Here is a 12,832-nt window from a genome sequence, read left to right as displayed (position 1 = left end):
TGATGTCTTATTAAACATAATGAAACCAGTGAATAATTACCTCTTTATTTTTGGTGGCGTTTAAAGGAGCTTGTGTGTTTTTGTGCGGAAGCAGTTCTGATTATGTAGCAATTTTGTTTAGATTTGATGTTTACTGGCAAAAATCATCAATTAACAGAGTTTGTGGACTGTGCTGTTCATGCTGAGTATGTACAATTGTAATCAAAAGATGTAATAGTTTTCCAATTATTGCTTTGATTATTATTTTAGCCTGGGTTGTAGTAGGCATGTTCTCATTTAACATGCAAAAAGGGGCATTTTCAAAGTGTTATGGTTATAGTAGTGCGCAAATATGGCCTTTTTAGGCTCAGGTAGGGGTGAAAATATTTAAAGACGGATGTTGTACACTGGTTATTTGTTTATAGGAAGAGCTGTACCAGTAATTATAAAAATCTATTTACTTAAAATCTCAGGTATAGTACAGATCCATCTTTGACTTGTGTATTGTGTATGCAGCATGCATATTGACCTGTGACATTCAGTGTTTTTTGTGGAGTGCTTTTTTAAGAGGTATACAACAGATCAGTGGTTCTGTTCTGCTTTCCTGCGTTCTCGGGATGGTTAGTGTCATCTGTTCCCTTTAAACAAGAATAGAGAATGCTATGCAACTGCAAACACCAAAAAACATGCCACCACTGCGGTGATCGCCCTCCCACATGGCCGACAGCCCGTCGTTTTAGAGATTGAGGGTTTGACTCGGGAATCAAATAAATGATGTGCTATGACACGGCGCCTCGAGCTGAGCTAAGTATATGAGCCACAGCTGGAGCCGGGCTGTATTTTAAGTGTCAGACAGGAATTGCCTTTTAAAATCAAACCACTTAGGACACTAACACAAGCCAGAGGAGCATCAAAATGCTCCTCGTCCACTCGATTTAAACTCGTGTTTATTATGCCAGCTCTGATACAGCAAACGCTCTGTGGCTTTGATTCTGGGAAGAGCGGTGCTTAACCTTACAATTTACCATGAGCATGTGTCCAAAATCAGTTCAATAGGCACTCAAAACATACAAGCACAGCGGCAATGTACACAGTATGAGATAGTTTTATTGAGTTCTTCCTCATTCCATCAAACAATTGCTCAGCATATCAGCCGCAAAAAAACGATTTCTTTGTGCAAACTGAAAGTCCAGAAATAGTGTAGGGTTTACAAAACACCAGCAAACACCTTTATTTGCAGTCATTGTTTGTCCTGGAAGGAGGAAGTGGGTTTTTTTTTTTTACATCAGAAAGAAATCCCCTCTCTGCTGCAGTTTTAGCCAGACAGGTACCGACAGCACAATGATCTTTGCCCTCATTCTTTCAATAAAAGTGAAATTTTTGATCATTTTTGAGCATATTTTGCGACACTTTGCCCTTTTAGTAGGTGACTGTCATGTGATAGGCAGTCTAACGTGTCACTGGCAAACCCAGGTTTCATTACTCTGAGGAAGTGTGAGCGGTTCTATTGCTTACAGGGATGTAACATTCTCGTTCTCACCGTTTGCAGTGTTTAACGGGCTTGGGGCCAACAGTATCCAACGGAAACTCGGCCCTCGTTGGACTAGAGTCAGCTGACTCCACATTCCCATGGTCCCTCCAGAGAAGGGCATCGAAGTCAATCTCTGAAAACACACGGCAAAGAAAATGTTTGGACAATGCTCAGCTGAGCATCATGGGAAGAGAATACATGACAATATTAAAGGGATAGTTACTCCAAAAATAAAAATTTATTTCATAATTTATTCACTCTCATGTCGTTCCAAACCTGTATGATAAAAGAGGTTAGTGTTATAACGTTACAATGAATTTCCGTAGTGTACAGTGTGTTTTGGAATCCATTAACTTTCAATGTATGGAGAAAAAAAAAGTATTTACATTTTTCAAAATTGCATTTTTTTGGGGGGGAGTGGGCGTGGGGGTGAAATCAACAAAGGAAAAGGCTTATACGCTACTTTAAAGGAAAAACAGATTTGTTGTGTGTTCCGATAGTTGGTCGTTCTTCGTGGGTGAGAAACCGAAAAAACTTGTGAATTATTGTGAACATGATGTTTATGCTAGGTGAAGCCACAAGCTGTTTTGGAAATATTGTCTGTTTACATTAAATATGTGTTAGAACCACATGTTATGAACAGATTCCTACAAATAGTAATGCCATCAAGTAGTATATACTTTAAAACTTTGGATCAACTTTGATACATCATCTTCATAAAGATGATCATTTAAATAATCCTCTCAGTGTACTAAAAATAAGCATATATTGAGGACATATTGAACATTGAACACACTCGCATGTTATGTCCAATGAGCTTTTTTATTTGTTTGATGTCTTTGTCAGTGATTTTATCTTTCATACAGGAGTTCTCCTCAGGAGCTATTTATGCACGCAGAGATGGATAAATGTTATCTTCCTCTGAGGAGGCGGACAAGAATGTTCAAATAAATCCTGCCCTCCTAAGCTATGACTTCCTATTGTGCTTAACATGTCTCGAAGCATGTCTTACTTTCACAGGAATTGCAGAGATGTTACTACCTTTGACTTAGTAATAATAGACACTAGACAGACATTAAAATATGATTAGTAATTATAGACAGCTTCATCGTTATAGCAGCAGCAACGTGTATGACACTTATCTTGATGGTGTCAATTTCAAAACTAAAAACGAATACAGATGTATATCTGCTACAGACATACCATAGAGAGGATTGTTCCATATTTGATATGCATAAGGCTTGTTGACAAATGACACTTCAGTTGTTTTAGCATCAAGGTTTTAATGTAATATCTGCATTTCTTTTACATATTTCGCAATTGTTTATCAGTAGCTGTTTTGCTGTTCTTGTGATGTGACATTAATTTGTAAAAGTATATATATATACAGTATGTATAATATGTAAAGTCTCTTAATTGAGGTCATGAAATATATATATATATATAATAATTATAAAGATTTAGATCCATATAACATAGTATCACTGCTTGAAATTTCAAGTCAACAATCCTTAAATTAATGTTATTCAGCTCATTGTGCATGCTAAAGAAAACGGATTATCTGCCTTAGTCATGGCAATGAGTAATCTAGTGTTACTAAAAACTTTAATTATTTGATGGCATTCATTCTTCTCTATCCATTGTCTGAAGTCCGAACAGCAGATCATCTGAGCAGGGACACTGCTTGTGGAGAAAGACAGATATTGCCTAGTGTTGCATCACCAAACTGAATTGGGCCTGTCCTTCCAAAGAAAAAAAATACTGTAAACATCACCACAGTAGTTATAAGAAAAACATCATCATGGGTTGAGTATCGAGTATTGTTGAGTTTATAGGTCATTTCACTAGTTTAGAAACTAGACAAGTTTATATTTAACCAGTAAGGTACAAGAAGCTGCATTATAAATTTAGACTAAAGGGTTATTACAGCCAAGTGCCTGCATACACTTTATCTCTGAATATATTCCCTGCAGCAAAGCATCAAGTCCCTTATTGCTTTTATTATAATGGTTACTAAATTATGAATATATAATATACATTATAATGTAGTCCCTGACATGTAAATGCACCTAGTGTTACGGTTAATAGTTTATCTATCTGTGCTGTGCAGTGATATACACACAACATCATAGCTGTTTGTATTTTAGCATGGCTGGAGTGCTCTGTTGACCAGTCAGCATCCTGGACCAGAACTTTCAGTTTTATGCTGGGCCCTATCATACAACGCCACGTTCATACAATGCAACGCCAGGTGTGACGCAAGTTTTTTGCTAGTTTCAGCCCGACACAGTTCGAATTTTCACGTCCAGCACCACATTGTTTAAATAGCAAATGCACTCGCGATCTTCTGTTCGTCCCATGGTCTGAAAACGAGGTGTGTTCAGGCGTATTGTTGGCGCGTTGCTATTTTGAGGCAACTGAAAAGTTTTTTTTGGTGTTATTTAAAGGGCGTGTTAGTAATATGCGCCTATATGCAGGTACACAACGCGTGTACACTCTGCTTATTACACACACAGGGATGCGCAGCAGCACACAGACATTTTTAAATATTAAAAATAAAAGGATTCATCTCTGGAGAAGCGTTCAGTCTTTCCGCTTGCAAATTCCGGCATGTAAACAGTGAATTCACCATGGTGCAAGCACAACTGGCTTTTAAAGGGAATGGGAGATGAGACTCTGATTTGTTTTATTGCACATTATGCCCAAAACACACCTACAACTCATTAAGAGACTAGGTACAATCCTTTTGGACCATGCGCCTTGCGCACCGACCATTTTTAGTGAGCCATGCACTCAGATAGTTAAAATAGAGCCCATGAGTAGTATTTATAAAACATAATTGCTCAAAATTTTAATGCTAGAGATCTAATCTCTCATCCTCATCTCATTGTTGCATTACATACATGTCATTTGATCTCTGAAATTTTAAGGATGATGACCAAATATTTAAAGGAACTGGAGAGTGACTGTTAGTAAGTTAACCAACAACCAGCACTCACTCATTTGTCATTTATATACCACAAAACAAAGACAAATAGCATGTTTTTATTGGACTGAATGGAATGTGGTTGTTTTTGTTTTTCCATGCAACCGTGCTTTATAGCCTTATGTGGAGTTGTAATGAGATGTTAATGGCACATATTAATCTATACTTTCAGTTTCATTTCCTTTTTTTGAGCTCTTGTCCGGTAAGGTCAGCTCTGTTGTAAGGCAGTGTGGTTCATGAGAGGAGAAAAACAAAGTATGGCCTTCATAGTCGAGACTAGGATGCTCAGTTTGCTGCTGACCCCTGAGGGTGTGTGGGTAGAGTGACAAAGCCTCCCCATTCACCCCACACTGGCTCTCTCCACAACCCATGACGTATACTTGACCTTAACCTGCTGCTTGCTAGCTTCACACAGACACAAAAGGCTAAACAATATGGATGTTGTCAACAATTAGCATAACATTCAAAATAAGCCAATAGAGCATTTTACATAATGAGGAAATGAGTTCTTGGTTTAATGTGTATAATAAAAAGCGATCGCTTTCAAGGTCAGCGAAGCACAACGTGACAGGCACAAGTGGTTCACCTTTGTGCTATCAGCCGTTGGTAATTTTCAACTGATTGAAAACTGCTTCATTTGAGTTGCCAAATGCAAATAATCCTGAACTTATCAAGCATGTATATTTCATTTTACTGTGACTAATTTGTAATCAGCATGAGTGGTATTTACTCGAAATCAAGGTTCAGCACAGTGCAGATCTAATGCACTGACATGATGCTTTTATTTATTACTCAAGCTCACTATGTTGTGTGTTTGTGTCTGTGTGCAGTGCTGGAGCAGCTGTTGGAGCAGCTGCAGAGGTTCCTGAAGATCCTGGATGGAGAGAAGCTGAGTGGAAATGCCACAGTACAGAAAAGCCTCCTGACTGAGCTGCTGCAATCGTACACGTCTTCCAATGGTACATAAATAACATTATAATGTCTAGACTAACCAACTAACTCTACACCACTCCTTCTCAAACTATGGTCTGCAAAGCATTGGTGGTCCAGGAAGGATTCTTAGTGGTTTGCGAGTTGATTGGACCTGTTACGTCCCAAAGGTGGCTAAGGGCATGAGGGACACAAATAAATAAATATTTTCCCGCATCTTAACTCATGGGAGACGTTCAGTGGTGCAGGTGCAAAAAGAACACGAGAGCAAAAAATGGAGTTTGAAATTAAGCGGAGTAATTTATTTACAAAAACATTTAGGAGGAAAACTCAACACAGGAGGGAGAGAAAACAAAACAAAAACCGATGCCAGGGAGTAGGAACTTAAACGGGGCTAAATCAAAGAAAATAACAAAACAAAACCCCATACATCACATTCCCAACTAAACTACTTAAAGGGATAGTTCACCCAAAGATGAATATTCTGTCATCATTTACTCACCCTCAAGTTGTTCAAAACCTGTATGAGTTTCTTTGTTCTTCTGAACACAAAAGAAGATATTTAGAAGAATGTGTGTAACCAAGCAGATAGAGCAACTATTGACTACCATAGTAGGGAAAAAAATACTATGGTAGTCAATAGTTGCTCTATCTGCTTTGTTACAAACATTCTTCTAAATATCTTCTTTTATGTTCAGCAGAACAAAGAAACTCATACAGGTTTGGAACAACTTGAGGGTGAGTAAATGATGACAGAATATTCATTTTTGGGTGAACTATCCCTTTAACACAATAAAATAAAAAGAAAAGGAAAATCTTCAGCGTCCAAGATGCCCTACATAAACTACACTAACTATCAAACTCAAAACATACAATGATGGCACCCGTTTCTTACCTAGTGTGTTAACACCGCGCTTCCCTAGATGTTGCGAAAATGGAAGTCACCTGATATGCTTTCCTGTTCCCTACTCCCTGGTCGGGATAAAATATTGGAGGGAAAAAACACTGGAAAATAATAAAGGTTCAAAGTACCAAACTAACTTAGGGACAAACCACCAAAAGAAAGAACAAAAAGAATGGATTAACTCATAAACAAAATCATACTCTTCAAGGAGAAAGCAAAGAATAAATGAGAACAAAAACCAAAACACGCAAAAAGACAAAGTGTGGCCGGCAAACAAATAATCCCGCTCCCTCCTCCTGCTGTTTCCGGTTTGCGTCTGCCCTTTTATCACCACGACGCCCATTCAGGTACAGCGTCGTAATGATGACAGCACACCAGCCAGAAGTATCGCCCTGAGAGGTGATGGCGGAGAAAGTGAAAGTAAGGGAAAAAACACAACAGCCATACCCCAAATCCTCTGAGCACGTAACAGGACCAAAGGGACAACATTAAATGACTAATCGACGGTGGTGCTTGAGGAGATTCCTCCTTTCCATGTAAAGTCAGAAAAGTGCTATATAAATGTAACAAATTAGTATTATGAATTATTCAGGACACTACTGTTCAATAGTTTGGGGTCAGTCTGTTTTTGAAAGAAGCCTTTTATGCTCACCAAGGCTGCATATATTTATAAAAAATGTATTCCTGTGATGGCAAAGCTGAATTTTCAGCAGCCATTACTCCAGTCTTCAGTGTCACATGATCCTCCAGTTATCATTCTAATATGCTGATTTGCTGCTCAAGAAATATTTCTTAGTATTATCAGTGTAGTGCTGCTTAGTATATTTATGGAAACCATTATATATTTTTTCAGGATTCCTTGATAAATAGAAAGAAATAGAAGAACAGCATTTATTTGAATTCGATTTTTTTGTAACATTATAAATGTCTTTACTGTCTTTTTGATCAATTCAAGACACCCATGCTAAATAAAAGTACAGCATTTCAGCATATGCTTGCGTAGCACAATTGTTCTCATGGGGAGCAACAGTTGTGTGTTGTTTAGAGAATCTGCTCTGTTCTGTCTTATTAAGGAGCCCATAATTTTGGTCCATCCATTTGCTTCTTTTCTTCACACAAGCATGGCTGTAGGTTTTTCATGTTCTGGGCTCGGGCTTGTGCACTTCCTCCCCTGGCTTCAAGCTGTATCATTTTCCAAGGCTGTTTTTATCCTCTAGGGACACTCACTTCCTTTTAGTAGCAGCTTATAAATAGCTTTCATTTCCATCCTCCAAATCCCAATCTGTTTTCACTGTACCATCGAAACATGTTTTTGCTTCATCACAGGGTTTTATTTCCCTCCAAATATATATCAAACCTTTGTTACCTGTGAATTGCCACATCATACGGCTTAATTTAGTTCTTCTGAAATATTGTGAAGATCCAAAAAAAAAAGTCTCAAAATGTTTTTTGTTGCCAAGCAAGCTATAAATCCATCTCCCACTGGCTTGGACTAAATCAGCACTTTTATTATGATAGAATATGACCTCTCTATGTCTCCCACTGGCCTGGCTTTGATGTGTACAGAAGGAGGGGCGCTGGAGATGCCTTTGGACCCTTACACAAGAGAAGTGTGAGACAAAACTCTCACTGTTCTTCTCCATAATAGAAATCTATTACATGTTTAGTGAAATAAGTGAGGGATGAAAGCGTCCAGAATCTGAAAAAGCATTGAATACGAGAAGGAGGGGGAGGAAAAGTCAAAGAAGTATTAGAAGTTCCAGGCAAGGTTACTTGAGTAGAGCAGAGAGTATCTTTACTCCAGCAAGTTCACATGCAGTGGCCCCAAAAGTATTTGGACATTTAAGCCACACATTTAATTTGTATGAATGTATTGCATAAATAAGCGAAGTTCCTCAAGTTCACACGGGTGTCCTAACAGAGTAACCACAGGTGTAGATCATCACATTAACTATATGTACATGTTTTTCCTAATGTTTGATCAACTATAAAACTTGTTCTATGTTAAATGTCTTTAAAATATATAAATGGACCGTAGTTTGATATTTTGCAGAGATGCTCGATATATTGGTATGACTGGTTATCAGCCATTGATAGAGATTTTTAATATAACAGTATTGGATATTGGTCGATATTGGATGTTTAATTGTACATGCTAGTTTCTCCATCTTTGCCATCATCTAATGCTCTTGTTAAGGCATAGTTCAGTCGAAAATAAAAATTGTCATCATATACTTACCCTCAAGATGTTCCAAACCTGTATAAATGTCTTTGTTCTGCTGAACACAATGTTGGTAACCAAACAATTGATGGGCCCCATTGTCTTCCATAGTTTTTGTTTTATTCCCACATCAACTGTTTGGTGACCGTGTTTGGTGTGTTCACCAGAAAAAAGAAATGAATACAGATTTGGAACAACTTGAAGGTGAGTAAATGATGAAAGAATTTTCATTTTTGGATGAACTATCCCTTTAAAGTTGTTTTTAAAAACACAAATAATTTATTAACACAATCCTTTTTTCATACTGTACAGTATAATGTTGTGATATCTAGTCTCTTTTATTTAATTTATTTATTCAGACAAAATATCAACATTTTATTGGTTATTGGCCATAACATGCAAATAAATATAGGCTTATCCATATAAGCCAGTGACACTTAAGTCGCATTTTAAGTGTAAATTACAATACAGTCTCCTGACAACTATTTTAAGTTGGCAAATTGGTGGCGACTTTGTATGAATATCTCATTCCAGCCGGAATCTCACTGACACCTATGTTTATTGGTGGGTTAGTTTTTTTTGTTAAATTACAAATCATATGTTTTCCTACTAATCATATCATACGAAATTGTACGAAAAATTGCAACTTCTTAAAAAAAAATGTTTTCTCATAATATCAGGTTGGTAAAGTGTCCAAATACATTTTGGGCTCCTGCAGCACAAAAAAAACTGACGCTATTAAAAATCATGGGTCAAATTTATAATCCAGTCATGGTTATTTTGCAGGAGGAGATGAAGAATACATCTACATGAACAAAGTCATCGTCACAGGTCAAAACCAAGACAGAACAGACAGAGGTGAGTCTATAATCTTCACCATAATCAACTTACTAAACTTTGCAGGTGTGAGGATGAAAATGGCCCATGACCTGCAAACATGTCTCTCACATGTCACAGTGGTTTATCTTGTTGTTTGACAGTGCTGCTGTGAATGTGTCATGTTTAGGGGGGTGATTGGGTTATGGCTGAAGTGTTAAGCCCCCCCTTCTCACCATTTCCTGTCTGATTCTCAGTAACTCCTATCTTCCTCTCGCTCTTTCTGCCAGACCCCCATCTGAGGCCAAGCTGCTTTGTTTAGATTTCACTAAAGAATGAGAGTAACAATAAAACCAGACTTAACATTCACATCGCAGTCGTCTACACCAAAAAGATACATGCATGACTAAACTGTGGTTGCATTCTTTGATCTGATTCACAAACCGCACCATTTTAATAAACACAATTTTAAAAAAGGCTTATCAGGAGAACAATTCTGTGAGTTTCCTTATCGTGAAGAGGGACTTTTTACAATGTAATTTCATAATTTCCTTTCATATGTGATAATGCACAACCAAGTGCTATTTGCATCTGATAAATCAATATCTGCAGTGAGTCACTAATGTGAAAACTCATATAAGCTCACGTAGACCAACAGGGAAATGTAAGTGGTGAGAATTGAATTGAATTGTGAAAGGCAACACTTGATGGTGTCCTGACTCCTTGGTGACTCTTAGCCCTTGCTGTGCGGGTTTGGTATTTGCCTTGCGTTCCTACAGCAACCCAGATGTTACCGTTTGGAGAGGAAGTTGAAGGAATGTCTGATGGGAAGCCACTGAATATGGCCATCAGCTCTAAGAGACTGCTGTAGGCTATGCAGTGATACCAGAACCGAGCCGAACAGCAGAAATATTACGTTTACATGTTGCTTGCATGCACAGTTCTTGAATGCTTATTTTTGCTGCACATTATGAACTTTTTTTAAAGTCTTTGATCTATTCATTAACAGCCACTGTTGTTCTGTGTGAAAATCTATATGCTTGTCAGACCACAGACCTCAAGCCAATGGAGAACCTGGAAAACACAACTCTGTGAAGAACCCACCAGAGCCGCCTCCTCCCAGACCAGTGAGTGACCCTCAGCATCATTTAAACAATAGCATATACTAGACACTGGAACAAATTTCCCACCTAATGTGTCTTGAGATGTTAGTAAGACAAATGCTATACTATATGTAATCTACTATTAGGGTCAGGTGATATAGTATATTGGTTTAAAGAAGATTTAGCTTTGGCATAATTTTTCAATAAACGTTTTAATTCATTGAGTCAAAACTCAGTGATTCAATAATCAGTGATTCGGTGATTTAAGAATAAGTGATTCAGTAATAATAATAATAATAATTAATATTGTTATAGTTTGTTCATTTAGTGAAAAAACTCTCTTGACTAGATTTTTGCTTTACTTTATTTTGCAGTCAGTTTGGTTGAAATGAGCCATTGCAGAGGAAATAAATATATATTGTGATCAGGGTTTGACATTAACTTTTTTTTTCACCAGCCACTGTGGCTAGTGGATTTCCAAAGTTACTAGCCGCTCAGCATTTTCACTGGCCCCAATTTTGACATTGATGCCATGGGGAAAAACTTCCAAATATATATTTTTATTATTATCTCATAATTTCACAGCAGGCTGCTGTCACTTTAAGACCTGACGCACAGACCCATCATACTGTTACACATGCATTTTCTTTCTCAACTGTTTACATCCAGGACACACCAAGCAGACGGTTGGCCGAGCCGTTTTTGAGCATCGATCAGCTTAGTTTTTTTTGGTGTGTTCCGCACCGCTGGCTCAAGTCGGATGCCATCTGGGTTTTTGGGCTGATGCAGCATGTTGTGTGTTCAAGCGCAGCTTTTTGGCTGAGAGGCAGCCGACAAGTCGGTTTTCGTCGTCGCTAGTTCTTTGATGTCGGCTTGGTGTGTCCCAGGTTTAAAACATAACTGACTATGTTTATGTAAATACTCGCCGAGACCAGCATTTTGATATTATTTTGTGTGTATTTGACTGTTTAAGTGCAATAAGCAGCAAAAAAGAACTCTTATGCGCAATTCAAGCCCTGTAACATGTAATATTCATCCGGAGCAAATGAAAGGAGATGAGAGAGCAAGAACAACAGTACATTGCACTTAGTTTATTATTTTAGATTATTTATAAGACTACAATGGAAAAAAATTCTTCAATTGTGTTCATTTCAAGCCATGATTGTGATGTACTGTATATTGAATATTATCAAAAAAGTTTCAAACATTTTGATGTAGCCTACATATAATATCTTAGTTGCACATCTCTTTTTCAGTAACTACATTGCATGACACTGTGGTCCTGCTGTCATTTATTATCTGCTGTTTACTTTCATGTTGGCCCTTTTACTTACCACATATCTGATATGTATCTGTTTCCCACGCTCAAAAATGTTGTGTGTTTTTGTTTATAAGCCATACACAAGCCAAATAACTAGTCCTGCAGGTCGATAATGAATTCTGCCTTCTACAGAAACAGTAATCATCAGTATCAAGATAACATACTTTTTTTTTTAAATGAAAGAAACGAGGAAGTAAAAAACGTCTTTGTGCTAAAATACTTTGTAGCTCCTGTATCAATCCTAGGCTGCTGTGGGAGTCTGCAGTCAGTCAGACATACAGACAGACAGGAGGATGGAGAGCATTAAAGCTCTCCAGCGAGAAGACTTTGAACTTCAGACCCATCTGCGGGGTGCTGGGGCTGATTAACAGCAGCTGCACAAGCGATCGGGGAGCTGTTTATAGAGGCTGGAGAACCGCAGTTAGAGCATGGACACGTGTGCCTGTGCATATGTGTGGGAACGAGGGACGGTAGATGTGTTCACACCTATTAATTTATTGCGTTTCTCTCGTTTGCCATAGACAATATGCATACTAGAGAGTTGCTTTTATTTATTGTTTACAACATTTTAATAATTGATGATGAAAATTCAGTCATTTAATGTCATATAATCATATTCTCACTCTTGTATTGTTATAAACCTGTCTTTCTTTCTTCTGTGGAACAAAAAAGGAGAAATATTTCAAATGTACCTGCCACTCACTTTGCATTTCCCCATTTTCTTTCATTATGTGGTGTACAATATATTATTTAAAATACCTTCCTTTGTGCTCAACAGCAAAAAAGTAAAGGTTTAAAGGAACACTCCACCATTTTTTTGAAATAGGGCTTATTCAACTTCTTTCCTACATTTAGATGCATTTTTGTCTCAGTGCATGCATTGTTTTAGTTTGGCTGGGTCGCCGCTAGCTTAGCTTAGCATAGCATAATGAATGTAATCCTATGTTGCCAGCTAGCATGTTCCGAGTAAAAGTGATCAAAAAAACCCCCCACCTAATTACTTCTTGTGGCCTGCGTATTCGCTCATTTCAGGCGAAGCTC

At 37.8% G+C, this 12,832-nt stretch overlaps 1 protein-coding gene across 2 annotated transcripts in view; it reads left to right on the top strand.

The window, feature by feature from the left end:
* afap1l2 (actin filament associated protein 1-like 2) overlaps nucleotides 1–12,832 on the top strand; it is a 51,272-nt gene that overhangs the window by 17,921 nt on the left and 20,519 nt on the right. For both annotated transcript variants that reach the window (XM_079845470.1, XM_079845469.1), the window contains exons 2-4: nucleotides 5,327–5,455; nucleotides 9,338–9,409; nucleotides 10,415–10,494. In XM_079845470.1, coding sequence (XP_079701596.1) covers nucleotides 5,327–5,455; nucleotides 9,338–9,409; nucleotides 10,415–10,494 — 281 coding nt within the window. The remainder of the gene's footprint in view (nucleotides 1–5,326; nucleotides 5,456–9,337; nucleotides 9,410–10,414; nucleotides 10,495–12,832) is intronic.

The sequence above is a fragment of the Gobio gobio genome, assembly GCF_949357685.1.
Source record: "Gobio gobio genome assembly, chromosome: 20".
Taxonomy (NCBI): Eukaryota; Metazoa; Chordata; class Actinopteri; order Cypriniformes; family Gobionidae; genus Gobio; species Gobio gobio.
Note: the sequence above shows the minus strand (reverse complement) of the source record. Positions and strands in the feature narration are given on the sequence as shown.